The sequence below is a fragment of the Ceratotherium simum genome, chromosome 19 (assembly GCF_057802395.1).
Source record: "Ceratotherium simum simum isolate JZ-2026a chromosome 19, ASM5780239v1, whole genome shotgun sequence".
NCBI classification, from domain to species: Eukaryota; Metazoa; Chordata; class Mammalia; order Perissodactyla; family Rhinocerotidae; genus Ceratotherium; species Ceratotherium simum.
The window spans coordinates 28,999,221-29,017,218 of record NC_141918.1 but is presented as its reverse complement, the minus strand read 5'-3'; the positions used below and the strand labels follow the sequence as shown (position 1 = coordinate 29,017,218).

The following is a 17,998-nucleotide window of genomic DNA, read 5'->3' as shown; positions in this document are numbered from 1 at the left end:
CCTGTCCTGGCTGTTTGCTGGGAGGTGTGTGTGATCACCCGCCTTCTCTCCAGTAGGAAGAGGGAACCTCCTGGTCCCCCGACTCCCACCCTGAAAACTGTCCTAGCAGCCTGGCCTTAGGGAAGCCCTGAGCCTGACTAGTCGAGTTTTCCCTCACGCTGTTCCTCAACGCTGGAGGAATAGCTGTCATAGCCCCAGCATCACCCCACTGACAATCCAAGGGGACAATGACTACATGGAGTATCGTCAAAAGGACTCCGAGTTAGAAGACCAAGGAGATAGGCCCAGCTTTGCACCTGATGCCTGATGTGTCATGGGTGGGTCATCTTCCCCAAGGCCTGACTGTATGACGAGGGAGTGAGGGTAATTTCCAGAGTCCCTCCTACCTCTGAAATTCTATTAGTCTCTGAAGTGCTATCATCGATGGTAACAAATGTCTGATAAGCTGCCACACCCTATGGATGTGCCCGGAAGAACTTAGAACCAAGAAGACATCACCTTCCTTATGACAGGAGCTAGGGCTGCCAATCCCCTTCTTGGCCACACATGTCCAAGTGACAGAGGACACCAATGAGTGTGACAGAGTCAGCAGAGGTTCTCAGGGAAGAAAGAATCTTCTGCTCACGGCGTTTCCGGCCTGCTCTCCTGTGTTCCCCAAATCCCTCCCTCCACACTCTCCGGCATCCTTTTGAATAATCATGCTGAACTGGTGACCTCAAACTCCAAGTCCGATGTAGCGTTAGGTCATAGAAACCCCTTCTTCTGTCCTGCTCTCCATGCCAGAAGCATCAGATTGGAACTGACTTGAGGGGACAGAGCAGTAGAACTTCCAGCAGAACTATTTCAAAAGCCCTTGCAGAGAATTCACTCCATTTTCAGACCTCTATGAAAAAAGTTCTCGATTTGTCCCTCATTAATGTTTATCAGACCTCACTGTTGAGACTTGGCCAGAGGATTAGGGCACATTTTAAATATCTTTTTTATTTAAAAAATTGATAATATATGTACCTGGTGCAAAACTCAAAAGAGATATTAAAGGTAAAATAAGTCTTCCTCCTACGTCATTCCTTAGCCTCCCATCTCTTCCCTAGAGGGATTCACTTTTTTCAGATTCTTATGTATCTGTTCAAAGATATTCAAAGCATATATAAGACTTTGCATACATATTCCTATTTTTTGTTTTCACAAATGTGTAGCACCGTGCTTGCTTTTTTCTCTTAAAACCATTTTTGGAGCTCTTCCATTTTAGTACATGTAGAGCCAACCCATTCTTTTTTAATAGCTGCACAGTATTCCATTGTATAGATGACCATAAATTGTTTAATCACTTTTCTATTAATGGAAATTGAGACATTTTCTAAAATGCAATGAATATCGTTGTACATAGAACATTGTCTTCTTGGGCATTATCGTGTTTTGCCTTGTGTTCTTGGTTTTATTTTCATGTGTAAATGTCTGTCTTTTTAATTAGATTGTAAATGCCTAGAGAACAGGAGCAGACATTGTGCTGTTCTGTGACTTCAAAAACACAAAATGTAGCATCATGCACATTGTTTGGGTTTCATAAATACTGGGTGAATGAGTTAAAGCCCCTCAATTGTGCCAATGATACTTTAGAGATAAGCAAACGGTCATTCAAAGGTTAAATGACTTACTTAAAATCACAGAGAACCAGTCAGTCATAGGAAACATCAGCAAAACAAAATTGACAAAAATAAAAGCAGGTATTTAGAATATGTTCCAAGAGTAGAATATTTTTCCAAATTTACATACACACTTAGAAGAGATAACTCCATTGGCTAGCTCTGCAAGATGAGTAAATAACTCTTCTGGAAAAATGGGTCATCTTGGGAGGCAGGCAGACATCTTCGGTTGTTGGAATTCCACTTGGTAAGTGTTGACTCCAGTTCATCAAACGGTGTCCCAGTGACCTGGAAAAGCTAAGCATCATCCACAATGTCTGACTGGTCAGTAGGGAGACATTTCCTCACATAAGAAAATCTAGTTCAGCCCAGAGGAAGAAGAAATGAGAAGGAAGAGAAGAAGAAGGAGAAAAAATCAGGAGGAGGAAAAATGTTCTCTGATCATATAACAGCTCTGGAATAAATCAGGAAAAGGAGGGAATGAGTAGATGACTTTAATTGTGCCACATCTGCTGTCATCAGTGATACATGAAGAGAATGCCCCTTTGTTAGCAAACAAGGAGGGCGTTGTTATCATGATGTTTAATGAACATTCATTATAACCTGGTACCGTGAAATGTGTGGTCTGATTGGTTGATCTCAAAACAATTATGTCGACATCTCATAGCTTAAAGATTATACAGCTTTGTAGTTTCACAACTTATTACCCCCTAAAAACAAAAATAGTTTTCCGTACAAATATGTGTTGTGTTAATCTTTATGAAACTTTTCCAGGATTTCCAAGATCGCTACCTACCTAGAGTAACTTTAGTATTGACACCAATGTTTTTGAGGTAGTAAGTTTCCTTTGCCCTCAAATTGGGAAGAGTGTTGCATTGCTCATTTTCTTTGTTTTTTCTCTCTTTTCTCTTTAGCGATCTTGAAAGAGCAGACCCACTAGGTCTAGGAAGAATATTCCATTCATTCTTATTCCCACCCCCAACCAATAAAAGCCTTGTCATCATTTTTATGGGTTGGAAGACAACAAGCAAACCACACAACACCAGGGAATAGAAAGTGTGGATGCCACACAGCACTGAAATACAAGAATAATTTGAGGAGCGTAATTATCCAAGGTGGCAGTTTGATGAAGGAATGGAAATTGACACTCCTAAGCTTGAGTAAAGTGTCCTGGAATCTGAGTGGTTATAAATGGTCCACATTTCAAGTTCCTGCCACACCCCAAAGTACTGGCAGCTCCCTCATACCAAGGCCCACCTGGGCACCTGCAGCCCTGACCCACAGGGCAGAGAGCCACAGGCCGAGTCATCAATACCTCCCAGAGCTCTGAGCCAAGAGCTACAGGGCAATGCCATCCTCTTTTCCCTTGCCACCCTGACGAAAACATCGTGCTGGGCAGAGTGGCCAGAAGGGATTGTCACCAGCTGATGTTTCACCAAGAACTTTTAACATGAATACAGCTTTCTTAAAATGAGCAACAAGCTTTTACATTCATTGATTTGTAGAAATGGACTTAGAAGTCATCTGGTTTAACTGCTGCATTTCACAGATGTTGAAACAGACCTAGCGTGGTTACACCTCTTGCTAAAGTCACCCAGCTGGCGAAACCAGGAATAAACCCGGGTCTCTTGATGGCCTGTCCCCCAAACCACTCTCCCAGTACAGTGCTCTGTCCGTTTCATGACACCAACACCCCCCATTATTGCTATTGTTCTGGGAGTGTCTTCTTTTGAAATAAAATAATTACTTGATATGATTTTATAAATCCTTATGAGATGCTTGGATGGTTGAAGATAAAACCTAGGATGTCTCAGCATAGAGCATTTTAAATATGATTTTAAAAAACTTAGAGCTCTTTTCGTTTAGGATCTAATCCAGAAACCCACATTTCTGAAGATCCGTGTAGAGATGATACTGTAGTCCTAGTTCAAGGAACCAACCACCTACTCCTAGTTATCATTGATTTATAACAAAACTTTTAAAATTTTTCTTGCAAGTGCAAGCATAGCCAGATTTAACAATATGTTTTGTTGATATTCTTTCTAGCATGGCACCATGGGGGCTAGCACAAAGGTAACAAGTGAACATGGAATTTTCTAGTAGACACCCAAACCCAAATGCAGTCAGAATGGACACAATTCTTACTTAAATAATCTTTTTGACCCAAAGGTATATTATATGCAGAAGATAACCAAAATATCTGTAAAATTAAATGATACAAAATGAAAGCTAGGAATTAGTGTCTCTAATTCAATTTGATCCTTTTTAGCAGATATTAATAGAACTAATTTGTTTAAAGGAGGCTGATAACATCAATCAAATTGTGCATAGCTCTCTCCAGAGGCAAGTACTCTTTGAGATCAGGGGCTCGTCTCATTCATCCCTGAGCCTCACCCGAAGGCTGACCCAATATTTGAAGTATAATAGTCAGGCTTCGTTTGTTGAATGAACAAATGAGTGAATGCATGAGTAAAAATACTGGATTTATCTTTCATTATCATTGGAAAAACCCACAATTTGAGACCAAAAAAACCCCAAAACTCAAGATCTATATGTCACATCAACCTATCTGATGAAAGGATTTAAAAATAAGAAGAACAGTAGGGAGGATTTTCTAAGCATTTTTTCTTGGGGGGAAATGGGTCAAAAGTACACAAGACTATGGGAATTACATTTAGTGAATCCTCAACAAACTCTCTAACTCTACAGCTAATACATAATAATAAGTGAAGGTTCCAGAATATGTGTAAAACTATATCTCTCGTATTTTGTGGACTAAGGCTGCTGTGCTGAAGTGGAGAGAGGAGTTATCAGCCATGGTTTAGGAAGGTTCCAGTCATACTTACTAGTTGGGTGACATTAAGCAAGTTACTAAAGAATAGTTGCTGTTTGGGAGTACTTTCTATGTGCACTGGGTTAAGGTTTCTTTTTTTCCCCTGCATTGTCTAATTTATTTGATCTCTCTGGGCCTCTGTTTCCTTGTATGGGGGTAATAGAACCTACTTCAAAGGGTATTTGTGAGGAGAAAATGAGACAAAAATGAGAAAATGGCTGTGATAGACCATAGTAACTTATACTGTATAAACCAAATGCGAGGGATTATTTTCATAATTATGATTGTAATACAGAAGCACCAAAATCAGTATTTAAGGTACGTTTTTACTTTCTGTTTCTTCTCTGGAACAATGCCATTTAAAATGAATACTATAGAGAAAAAATAGACATGACTCATGAATCATATGTTCTTTGGAACCTTAATCTGTTGCTTTCTTCGTTTATCTCATGAAGGAAATGAACCAAAGAAGAAAAAAGTCGAGGCCAGAGTGAGAGAAGACGAAAAGTGACTCTAAGAAGTGCCCAGCTAATTTCTAGAAAGCTTCTTATCTGCAGATAGTATGGTCAAGTCGTTCAGTGTGTTTGTAAGTGTCTGCACAACTATTGGAGTGTGATTTGTAATTTATTCCCATGTTTCATTTCCCCTGAATTTCTTTTCTCTTAGGAGTCTCCGAGTAAGAAGTAATTTACGAAAGCCTGGAAGCTTCATTCTGGGAGGCAGAAAATGGTCTATTGAAAAACAAGCCAACTTCATTCTAGGCCTTGAAGCTTGAGAGTGTCATTTATGGAGTGACACAGTCATGCTGTAAATGACCAGAGACATTCCAGAGTTCATGTAACAACAACATTTCAAGGGTGGCTGCAGGCACGAGGCACAACACACCCTCAGAGTGTGGTGAACGCCGAGGAACCACTCCCCCTGGAATGTGGCTTCACTCAAAGGCCAGCCTTCCTCTCCATCCCCACCGACCAAGCTTTGGGGGCGGGAACTGGACAGACTGGAGGGACGACTCTATTTTCAGGGAATGACAAATTGATTGTGCTGATTGGGTGAGAGTACTTACCTGCCTCCTGCTCCAAGGACAACCTGCTGGGAGGGTTTGTTTAGGAGTGACTTGTATAAGGAACTGTCACAGAGTAACGAGAACCCAAACAACCTGCCAACAAAGATGACTGCAACCCAGGCTCCATTAGAAAATTGGAGGTGAGGAGCCTTCTCCTCCCCACGTTCCTACAGCCACCAAGTTGCTGGAGAGGACATTCCATTCCACTGAGTGAGAGAAAGAGACAAGATGGCAGCTCTAAATTACATGTGCAGTATCCCAGGAGGCTTGTAAACATTCAAGGAGTTGATCGTTATTTTCATTCCTGACTGGTTTGGTGGTGCCAATAACAACTCCATAAAGTGCTGAAGCCCAGCCGAGTGCTGAAGATAGGCATTTGTGAACATGATCCATGGCGAGTGATGAATATTCACGGCAGAGTGAATCTGAACTGCTCCCCACACAGGTCCACAGGTCGGCTGGTGCGTGAACTCGAAACAGGTCTTAGCATGGAAATCAAGTTTATAGATTTAACCAAAGAAAAGCATTCATGTTTAGTAGCAGGATCAAGAAATGTTGCTACACAGGGGCTGAGGGGGAGGGGGGAAAAAGGAGTTGTTGTTCAATGGATATAGAGTTTGAGCTTTGCAAGATGGAAAAGTTCTAGAGATCCGTTGCACAACAATTGTGCATATAGTTAATACTACTGTACTGTACACTTAAAAATGGTGAAGATGGTAAATTTTGTGTCATGTGTCTTTTTACCATAATTAAAAAAGGAAAGAAATGTTACTACAGAGATTGCCCTAAAACAGCTCAACCAAATATACAGCAGTGCCCCGACTTCTCACATCCTTCCAATCCATCGGGAAGGGTGTTAAGGAGTCAGGTATAACCTCCTCTCAGGCTACACAGAGGTCACTGTGGCCACTCTTCTGTGGCCACTCTCCCAGAACCACGGAGCTCTTGAAGTGAATGTTCTTTTCTTTGTTTAATGATCTCTTCCCCCATCGCCCCAAGATGATCAGGGGTGTAGAAAGATATGCTTTGTTGCTCTGAGGATTGGAGAGTCCAGCCAGGGTGGGTACACTGTCTAGGCCAGGGAGGAAACCTTAATGATCTCTCCTCTCCCCTCTCCCCACCACCCTCCCTGTCTGGCCCCCAACACCTTCTACCCCCACATGCACCATCGAAAGGGACTTTCCCTCTCTAACCACCAGGGTCTCCAGTGGTGAGCAAAGACGATGACAAAAGACATGATGTGGTTTCTGCTCAGTTAGAAGCACAGGAAAAACTTTCAAACACCCCTTAGAAGGGAGAAAAACCCAAGTACGGAAGGAAGTCTGTGCACCTTCAGCACAGGCTTTACCCTGCTATTTTTTTTTTTTTTTTTTAGGCTTTCAAAAATATATGCCTCCCTTTGCAGAAGCCCACCAAGCGCCCAACAGCCCTCAGGAGAACTCACAGAGAGCTGGGATTGAGAGCCCTACTGGCTAATGGTCGTCTCCATTCTCCTACTTTCAAACTCTATTTCTTTGATGTGTACAAGACTTGGACTTGAATTTAAGAGATGCTTCTCTCATTTCTAAGTTATATAGCTAGTTTTAAAAGATTCCTTCCTTCCTTCCTTCTCTTTCTTTCTTATTTTTTTTCAGCCAATCCTCTTAAGAGCATATAATTCTTCAAACTGTAGATGAACAATAATACATTATGTTATTACACTAAAGTTGGAGGGAGGGTTGAGACAGCTGTAACCTATCTAAGATGGGCTGAATGGTTTGCTTCAGATAATGCAATTTTCAGTCTGGAATCCACGTGTAGGTCAAAACGAGCGAAGACAAAAACTACTAATTTGAAGCAATACGACTGTAAATCTTGTAGGGTTTCTGCTGGTTGCAAAAGCTGTGTAACAGGTGGGCATACTGAAAGTCTTCAGATAATTCTTAGAGGAATCGTGCCTTTGGGGATTACATTGCTTGGGAACAAAAAGGTAGAACAGACTGCTCTTTCTCAACTTTCATCTCCGTCTCCAGATATATTGGTTAACTCTATACAGGCAATATTTAAATCGGAGAACATACCTCTTCGACTCAGAAGCAACAAAGTTTTTATGTGCACTTGAAGCAGAAAATATGTCCATTGTCCTTTGTAGAAAACACAGACCCTCCATGCTTTAAAGTGTATGGACTTAAAGCCACTTTATCCAAAATAGTATCTGAATGTTTGCAGTTGCTCAATGCCTTGTAGCTGAGCATCACCATGTCCTTCAGCTGCATTGCCAGGTCTCTGAGGCACGCGCTGACAGGGTGGGGTTAGTTCTGTGCCTGTTTCCTCTTTGGAACACTGTTGACCTGAGGCTGACACAGAACCACTGAAGCCTGACACCCCCCCCTTCTGCTAACACACACGGAAATGCTCGCTCAATCTGGCTCTTTGCAGGGGACGTGGCCATCCCGAGAGTGATGGAAACCTTTCAGTAAAGGGGCAGCCAGAAGGAGCTCGGCTTCAGAGACATGAATGGTTGTGTGGAGTTCAAAGTGGGATGGATTCAGGATAATGGTGAGCCATCGTAGGCCACGGTTCTCCAAGACTCCCTATCTCCTCCTTACTTTTCTGAAATATCTGCAAAACTAGTTAAGAGTCAAGCTCCTGACAAGGCAAAAGAGGGTAATTTAATGCTATAAAACTGCTGTTTTGGCAAGCCTGCCCCAAGTATGAACAATATCAGTGACTCCTGTGGGCCCTGCCGGGCTCGGCGATAGCAGCACTGTCTAATCTGCTAACACAGGAGGCTGGGATTCAGCTTCCCTGTCCAGCAGGAACTTGTCAGGTGGCTTGGGCATCTCTCCTGACCTTCTGTGCTTTGCTATTCCCATTTTTGGATGGAGATACTCAAAGCCCAACCCTACCTACCTCCTTCATGAGAAAACCCAAGGAGGAAAGTATGTTGCCTTAAACCTTCCACCAGCACAAGGCCAGGTACCTCTTGCAGCAAGAGCAAGAGCAGACACCAAGATCTGCATGGGGCTTTGAGCCCCATTGGCTGATCTACAGAACTACAGTCTTACCCCGGTTATTAAAAATGAAACAGGTTCATTAAAATTGGATCTCATTCTTTGATTATACGGCCAGCTGTGTGGATGGGCTAGCTGCTCCATGGGTCACTTGGTTCAAATGTTCACCTGGGCCAGCTTATGCCAGCTCCTAGAACTCTGTCGGGCCACCTGCCTCCCTGGAGTGTGCCAGAGACCAAGGGTGTGCTCAGGGAGGGCCAATGCTGACCAATAAAGCACTCCCACGCAAGTTATCTTGGAATTTGTGACCTCCCATCTCCCACCTCCTTTCTGTTGAAGCAAATAATCAAGTTAGCTGTATGCAGGCAGTTCCGACATAGAAGTATGTTCTACACTTGGAATGAGAAGGGAGCGACCCTGTAGCTTTGGAAATGGCTTGTCCCATTTCTACCAGCCATTCCTCATGACGGTTGACCTGTCTTCTGGTGGGTGCCCGAGCACTTCCATTCCTCATTCCTCTTCCCAGAGGCTCGGAGGGTGGGGTCACACTGGTAGAACTGGTTCACTGCCCAGTGCTCCCAGGGCTTCCTCAAGTATGCAAGAGTGGAGGCAGTGCTGCTATGAATGGCATTTGGTTTGGTAGCCTGGGCCCAGATGTGTTCCTGAGAAGGGTATTCTGTCGGCTCTTGGCACAGAAGACACGGGCGGGAGGGCCACCGTGTCCCTGTGGGAACATACCGCCGGGAATGACAAGGAGCCCTGAGTAGGAAATCACATTCTCATACTCAGAAAAAGGCAGAGGCGGGCCGAGGCTTCAGGCCTCATTAACTTCCTGGCTTCTCCTTCTCTCAAAAGGTTTGCTCATGGTCCCCTGGCCTTCACTCCTTGGCTTGTCTGTGTCCCGTATGTCCCCTGGAGGATGTCACCTGCCTTGTGGTAACAGGTTGGAAAGATGACCAAGTCATGTTTTTTGAGCTCAGGGCGGTAAAATGGCCCACATGTGTCTGTGATGGAGCGCAATCACAATGAAACTGACACTCAAGTAGAAAACGGTGTCCGCCCACGGGAACGGCCCTGCACCAACTGCTGCGATGCAGGTTAAGCGCGGAGCCGTGGCTCAGGTCAGCTCTGGCTTCCACGAGCTTGTGATTCAGTAATAACTGGAAGCACAATTGCTTTTTCACTCACTATTTTTTAACGGTTTATTCATAAAGCAATTTTTCACTTTTCACTTATTTTCAGGCCCTTTCACATCTATCTACTCACAGTTTCTGTCTTGGCTTAACCTTTCTCTCTCTCCCCCACCCTCTCTCTGCTTTATGTTTCTTTATTCCCTTTTTTAAACCCTGAACCGTTAAAACAGCATCGTGGCCTCGATTGCTTTGCTAACCAAAATGTTTCCTTTCAACGTCTTCTTGGGTTCTCTTCATCGGTTCTCATTCTCTTCTTGAGCTGCCGGTATTTTTGTCCTTCTTTCCTTCTTTGTGGCAACAAACTTAAATCTTTCCCAGTCTTCTTACAAGCATGCCTTTGCTTAAAAAAAGAAAAAAGGACAAAGAAGAAAAAACAAAAACCCACTAAACTAAACATCCTAGAATTCATGGTACTTGACTCTAGCAGAGGTTTGATTTAAGCACAACCCATTATTTCCATTAAAAGAATCTTGATTCCTTTCAGATGAGCATATTAATTCCCGGGGAAAGTTCATGGTTCTCACAAATTTGCAGGACCTCTGTGAGCCCAATCTCTTTTGCCAAAAGAAGCCGCAATAGTTGTTTCCATACAAGCCTGCCCCTCATTTCCATTTTCTCTGACATCTGCTCTCTAAATTACAAATATCTGCCTATAGTAACAGTCAGAGTTCCAAGGAAAACAAACCAAAAGGAAATAAGAGACAACGATGGAATCTTAGCATACAAAGAGTTGTAATACTTCCGAAAAAGCAGGAAGACAACCCAGGAAGGCCTCCTTCATTTTATGGATCAGGAAACGGAGGCCCAGGGAAGTTCCAGAACTTTCTTGAGAGCACACAGTTAACTAGGGGCTGAACCAGGACTAGAACTAAGTTCCAAATCCCTGGTTCACTGCTCTTTCCACCAGATCAGGAGCTTATATTCTCAGTTCCCACCTTGGGTGTATTTTCAGACTCTGGCCCGGGGAGGCACAGAAGAAGTTCAGTTACCTCTTAATGCTCCTTAGTTGGTTGGTCTCACAGCAAATCACTATCAGTTTACTTGTACTAAAACAGGGGGCAAGAAAGGGTGACATGCAAGGGGATGAGGCTGTGTCCCACTTGCTTTGCCTGTGTGCATGGGACACAGTACTCAAGGAAAGCCGTGCTGATGGGAAGGGGGAAGGTAGAGATGGTCCCTTCCCTTCCCAAGGAATAACTACACTGAAAGGCTGCTAGCCTGGAGGTTGCTTCGCAGAGTGCCAGGTGCTAGGCCACAGTGGTACCAGGTCTCACTCTTTCCATCCCCTTTCAGAACCCCTGGGAAGAACTCAAATGTGAAATATATTTTCAAATATTTTACAAAATATACAGCACACTTCATTTCATGGTCTCATGGACTCTTCCTTAGAATTAGACAAGCTCTCCAGATCTGTCTTCCATATATGCATAGTTTCCTAGGAGGCCTCAGGAACATTAAGAAAACTTAAGTTCTCTACCAAAGCCTTGTAGCTATCTTGTCCCCAGGTGCTCAATCATTTCTAAGGTTGATAGAAATCTTTGAATTACAGACCTACCAAGGGCTTGCCAGAACATCTTGTACATCCTGTGCTTTCAAACAAGCTGACTCTTCTCTAAACCCTCCCAGGAAGGAGACTCAACTCCCTCCCTCTCGTAGAAAGGAACCCATTGTGTTACAAACCCTAAAGGTAGGTGTTAGTCTTTGTGATTTAAACCAAAGTCCCTTCTGGTATGGTTTAATTTCATTTCCTTTGCTCTGCTCCTCAACCACAATGGAGAACAGCTGGTTGCTATCATCCACAGGTGAATCCTTCAGATACCTAAAATCGTTTTGCCACAATTCCATGAGAACAACCCCCTTTTGTTAACACACTGAAGAATTTCTTACCAAAATTACCCATTGGCACTTATCTGTCACTTCCTCTTTCTTTCTTGATGAGGGTAGAAGAAAACGACAAGGTGACTGCATTCACATGTATGCTAAATAAAAGCTTCTGTCTTAAATTCAGAGAGAAAGAAATGTGTACACGGCCAACTCTGGTCCATTACTTGTCAAAATTGGAAGGAAGAGCAAACTAGGAGAGAATGTGTTAGTTTATAGTATTCTATGAAACTGGGCATGGAGAGTCTTTGCATAAATCAGGTTAAAAATAACTTTTTGGAATCTTGCTGTGTTTTTTGCCTAAAATTACACGATTAAGACAGGATTGAGATTTAAATCACTTCTCACTTATTTAAGGCACAGCTGTCAGCATCACTTTGAGCAAATGGACTTGGGGGTTCTGAGGACTTGAAGCTTGAAAAAGGATGTGATTCTTAGACAGCTTATCCATGGGTCCTGAAACATTTCTTGCAACTGCAGTATACCCGGAAGTGGACTCCAAAGAGGTAGCCAGTGCTCAGACAGATCTGATTTTTTCTGGCCAGAAGTTGATAATGAAGTGGGCAAAGAACTCTATGGTCTCGTAAAGGAAATAGAAGTGTCTTGTGGATTGGTTCAATGATCACATTCTATGTACCTTCTCTCCTAATCATTAATTTTTTTAGCTGCCACCCCCTGTGGTACAGCCCTCCTTTCTAGACCAGATTATCCTAGAGGCCTGGTTTTACATTAGAAATCCTCCACCATGTGCCTCTAATTACTTTCATTTCTCTGCTCTGGCCTTTTCCCATTATCTCCTTTTAAAGAAGGCTTCACACACACACACACACACACACACACACACACACACGAAGGGATAAACTCACTTATACTAACTTATAGGTACTAAATTGGTTTCCTGTCCCCTAAGGGAAAAAAAAATCCAGAAACGTGCCCATAAACTCCCGTAGAACCCTATATTCTGTTCATTCCCTTAAGGTGTGGAATTGAATGCGTCCTTTGTGAACAGAGCTTTTATTTTAAGGAAAGACTCAGAAAAAGATGACTTCTTCACTCTTGCCTTGCCCTACAAACAGCTGCATGAAGCCTGGATCCAACAGTGTGGATGTTGGCCCGGTAGACTTGAGCTCCGAGTGAAGATTATCTTTTGATGTAATGTTTCATTAAACAGCTAAGTCCACAATTGTTCCCAAGACATATAACTCTCAAGAAAAAAAGATATGCTTTGCCGAGTAAAGAACTATGATTTATGGTAGTAACTGTTACACTCTGGATCTTATTGGGCTTTGTTTTGAAAAATTATTACCACAATGGTTCTGTAGAATTTAGTAGTGCAACCAGCACCATTTGGCACGTTTATGACAATAGGGTTCTGGTTTTCTTAACTCCACAGTTACATGTTGGCAACATTTCAAATTCTTGGCACAGATGTTTAAGTGAATGTAAAGGAGAAACATTATAAAGAAAATCAGGCAGTTTTGAGTATCCAAATGTAAGAAGGAGCATTATTTTCTTAACATGCAGTTAGCATGGGCATGGAATCATGAGCTTGGTGATGGATGACATGGCAAGCATGAAAACCATTTGCAAAGGGCTTTTAGATTTTTTTCATTGAGGGCACTAACACTTTTCTAGAAGCATCTCCTACTCACGTCTACCAAATGAGACTCAAATTTATTTGTGCCTGGAGACAGGATTCTGCTCGAGCATCAAATGGGCAAGAAAGTGGACCCATTTGCATCACATGACCATCAGCACTGCATGGTGAGACCACCCTGATCCCTGGGTTTCACACTAACAATACTCAGATTCTGGTAAAACAGACGCTTTCTTGAAATTTGTTTTAAATGAACAAGTGGCAAATCTACTTTCCAAGTTAAGATGTGAAGGAAAAGAAAGTACCATGGGATGTAGGGCAGGAAGACTATGCAGACTTATTCCCTGCAGTGCACTCAGTGCTAGCTACTGAAGCAAAAATGCTGTCACCAATGGGCAGTGTTCTTGACTCAGCTTCCCAGGGCTTCCCCAGGGAGCCTGACCCATGAGCAGGCTCAGTCTGCACACACATGCTGGCACACAATGTCCCATAGGAAGGCATTTCTGGAATTGATCCAAGTCTTCCTAACCTTCCCGCCACCCCACGCCCACCAACAAAGTAAAACAAACAAAAAAGTCCAACAAAAGCAAATAAATCTTCCCCATCTTACCGGCTAATGCCTGAAATACTTTCCTTAGAAAACACTTTCATAGCCCATAACTAAAGAAAAATTTTACACTTGAGTTATGACAGAGACCACTCACAAAGGTAGTCCCCAATGGAGGCAGATTAGGCAGGGCGATTAGGAAATCATTCCGGGGGCGGGGTGGGGGGTGGAGGGGTGGGGAGAGGCAACAGGGAATGGGGGACAGGAACAGGAGAGAGGCAAATTGTATCATGTTCAAATTTTGTTCTGGGGCCACCCGTACAGTGTGGTTAAGATGTCGCTCACTGGCCCTTCACTCAAGACGATAGACAAGCATTGGTAAAGCATGAACATTATTTAATTTACATTTTGACAATTTGCACATAAATAACAATGTAAACCAGTACGTAAACATAAGATAGTTTGTTGTTCTAGCAAAGTAAAAAGCCAGTAACTTTGGTCAGTTTTAACTTTGAGTAGAGGAAAAAAAAATAAAACCACTGTTGATTGTGGGCTCAACATTCACATGTAAGAGGCCTAAGAGGGAAAGTCAGATGATAGAGGCCAGTCTCAAGCCACCGTGCAGGTCTTGGTAAGAATTCCCACGTATAAGGAAGCCCAAAAGGGAGAAAAGAGAACATGTGAGTGGCTGGGAATAGAAATGAGTTGGTGTCTATGTCAGCGTGTGATGCTTTGGTTTACCTACAATTAAGGACTGCGTTTGTCAAACGGTGATACATAAAAAATTATCAGTTTTGCAACTTATAGGAACAGATTGGTAAGGCTCTTAGGTTTCCCTGGATTATCCTAAACGTGTTGGTCTTTTCCGCCAGTTGGCATTAGTTGCCGTGAACAAAATGCTGAATCTATAAACCGGATTGATTAGGGATATGTCAGTGACTTATGAAGGAGGGAGAGGAACAGAGAGAAGTTAGTGGTTAAGGGAGTAATAATGGGATTTTTATTTCTGTGACTTGGGTGGGACACATAATGATAATGTGGCAAAACAAAAATAAAGCCATCTTAGATTGTCTTTAACAGTAAAAAACGGTGTCTCTCTCTAACCTTGGTTGTTATGCGGTCTCCACTTTTGCACCAAGGTTTTGGGGTCTCTTAGAATAGCAAGGGGGTGCCCAAACTCCCCAATGTAATTGCGAGGTCATCGAGTGTTAAGCAAGGTCTCAGAAAGAGTTTGATTTTTTTTTTTTTTGCCCTTAGAAAAAGTAGGTTCTTTTACATGGTTTGGCTCACAATTTAAGTGGTTATAAATATATTATATATACACATTGTATAGTGGTATAAATAGATTTATAAATATACATCATTCTTTGCTACACCTTGAATGCTGACAGGTAATCTTTGGGCTTAGCAGAGTGAAAGAGAGAATAAGACCCATTCTGTCTTTCTGGAGCACACCTAGTTTCTCCTCTAGTAGCAAATCATTCGATAAGACATCATTTCTTGCACTCCTGGACACACTCAATGAGGTAATTGTTGTTGAACAACTTTGCAATGCCCTCTCATCTTCAATTAAATTAACCACAAAATGCAAAAACACAAATACTGAGGAAAATCTGAGTTTTACAGAAAAAAATACAATTGATGTGTCGGGGATAGGAATGTTCATTACCCGCTTTGACCCTAAGACAACGAGAATACCCGTTTTTCGTTTTTTGGTCGTTTTTAAAGTGTGGCCTGGGCCTATCTACCTCAAATCCTTCCTGGTAGAGCACCATGTTTGTGCAATTTTGACATAACAAAAAAAAACCAACAACAAAAACAACACCCAGACTCAAGCCCCCAAACCTCACACATACAAAAACACCTGTGCTTTGGGAACACTTCTCAGTGGTTTTCAACATGGCATTTTTGTCTTCTTCACATTTTCAGATAATACATTGGGATATAAAAGTCAGGCGACCACCCTGGATAGTCATATGACTTCGGGGGTGGGGTGGCCTTGCTTTTTGGAGAGGGAGACAGGTTGGCAAAGCCTTCTTGTCACCTTTCTGGTAAATCTGTGGCTAGGGGAAAAAAAAAAATCCAAACTATCTACAGAAACATACAAGATTCCCTTTCTTGTTTCTTCTACTGAAGTTATTATTGGGTAATTCTGCACACATACCCCCCAAGTTATACAATGCTGTTCATATGACACAATCCTAAGAATTAACACATCAACTGTCTAACTGTGGGAATACCAACACCTCATTTTCAAAGCATTATAGATGGAGGTGAACTGAAGTAATGTATTTGTTTACTAAGTCTTAGGTACTTAAACAGATGTGCAGAAATTATCTACAAAGATGGCCACAAGAAAAAAATATAACGTTTATACTCAAATTACAAGGAACTTTTCCAGTCATTGTAAACTTTTTTAATTATTGCTTTTTGAATGATAAATTGTTTAATAAATTATGAAGGATTATCATTGAAAAAATAATTATGGCTAGGCAATAGTCTTAGCAATGGGAAGGCTATGCAAACATATCCACACAAATATTCAAAATACACAGGTTCAAATATATAGATGGGGGTGTAAATAAGTATATATAATATGTATAGATATTGTCTTTGCCTCATTTATGCCCTGAGATTTCCGTAATTTTGGAGTTCCTTCTTTAATTCCAGAGAGGTGAGGGGCCACCATCTGCCGTCAGGAGAGCTTTGCAGAACTGGAATTATGTACAAGCGTTTGCTATAGGCACCCTGACTCGCCAAGTCATAAGTTAAGAAACAAAACAAAACACTTTTTATTTTCTGAAAATCTTAAGGATCCATTGGTTCGACTGTTTCTTGTTTGACCTTTACAGGTCCCAGAGGTAGTGGGTTGCTGTGAGGCAACTTCATGAGGGATGGGTCTGATGACTCATAAAGGCCACACCCTGAGAGGAGTCCATTTCCCATGTTTCTTTGCAAAGATACTTTCAGGCCAGTTTCTTCTTTCTCTTTTCTGACCACGGCCAGAATCTCTTTCTCCACCACAGAGGTCACATCGATGTTGTTCTCCATGTCCTCGAGCCGGTCGGCATTGTCGCTGATGTCAAACTTCTCGATCTCTTCGTTGATCCGGGTCAGGTCCTCCAAAGGCAGCCCCGTGGCTGGGGCCGCAGGACAGTTCCCCTTCAGGTGGACTTTGAGGCTGCAGAGATGGATGTAGCTCTTGTGGCAATGGGCACACTTGTGGGGCCGCTCCCGGGTGTGTAGGCGCTTGTGGAGTTTCAGGTGCACAAACTGGGTGAACTTGGCAGGGCACACCTTGCACTGGTAAGGTTTCTCTCCAGAGTGGAGCCGCAGGTGGGTCTTGAGATTGCTGGTGCTGCTGAATCGCTTGTGGCAAACCTACAATGCGGGGAAAGAGGGCAGGGAAGGGAGACGCGAAGACCAGAAGATTAAGAGTTGCTGATGGGAGGGGTAAGATTACAAGCCAACGCCCAGCAACCCGGGAGTCGAGAAGCCTCCCTGTGGCACCTATGGTGTGGCATTAAGCAAACAAGACGATGTGGGCACACCAAGCACGAGGTGGTGTTTATTTCCCCTACCATTTTCCACCCACTGGAAGCTGGCTGTGTCATCATCTCAGCTCATCAGCAGGGACAGGGCTATCAGCCTGTGGCAAGGCAGAATCCTTGCGTTGGTTTAAACTACAAGCTATATGACATGGGAGAGCACCTCTACAGACATTTTCTACAGAGGCCAAGAGTTCTACCCAGAAAACATGGCCCACCTGGCATTCGTGTGGCTTTTCTCCCGTGTGTACCAGGTAGTGTTTCTGCAGGTGGGCGAGCTGAGTAAAGCCCTTGTTGCAAGTCTGACATTTGAAAGGCCGTTCTCCACTGTGCACTCTGAGGTGGACCTGGAAAGAAGCCACACGCGTTAGCTCTGCTCTCAGTCCCCTAGAAGACTGAATGTCTCTGCTCAAGGACTCAGGCATTTATGATGCAAACATCTTAAGAAAAGCATCAAGATAAGGTCTTAAATAGAACAAATAAAGCCTGATGTTTTTGGAACACTTTGTTTAGTTTGAGCTGAAGGAACAAAAGTCACAGAGCAGGGACTTTAAATTGATCTTCTAGCCCCATGTTTTAATTACTCAGAAGAAACCCAGGAGAGGGGAACTCGTCCCAAGCCACATAGCCAGAAGTGGCGGAAGCAAAGTAAAACCCACACTGACTATTCCCAGCCCAGGTCTCATGCTGTTGACAA

General features: G+C 42.9%; 1 protein-coding gene across 3 annotated transcripts in view; it reads right to left on the bottom strand.

The window, feature by feature from the left end:
• Positions 1-14,128: 14,128 nt before the first annotated feature.
• Positions 14,129-17,998, bottom strand: part of PRDM1 (PR/SET domain 1) — a 101,390-nt gene continuing 97,520 nt past the window's right edge. For all 3 annotated transcript variants that reach the window (XM_087443940.1, XM_087443941.1, XM_004422166.3), the window contains exons 6-7: positions 17,520-17,648; positions 14,129-17,134 (exon numbers count right to left, since the gene is read on the bottom strand). In XM_087443940.1, the coding sequence (XP_087300066.1) occupies positions 16,562-17,134; positions 17,520-17,648 (702 nt within the window). In that variant the 3' untranslated portion in view covers positions 14,129-16,561. The remainder of the gene's footprint in view (positions 17,135-17,519; positions 17,649-17,998) is intronic.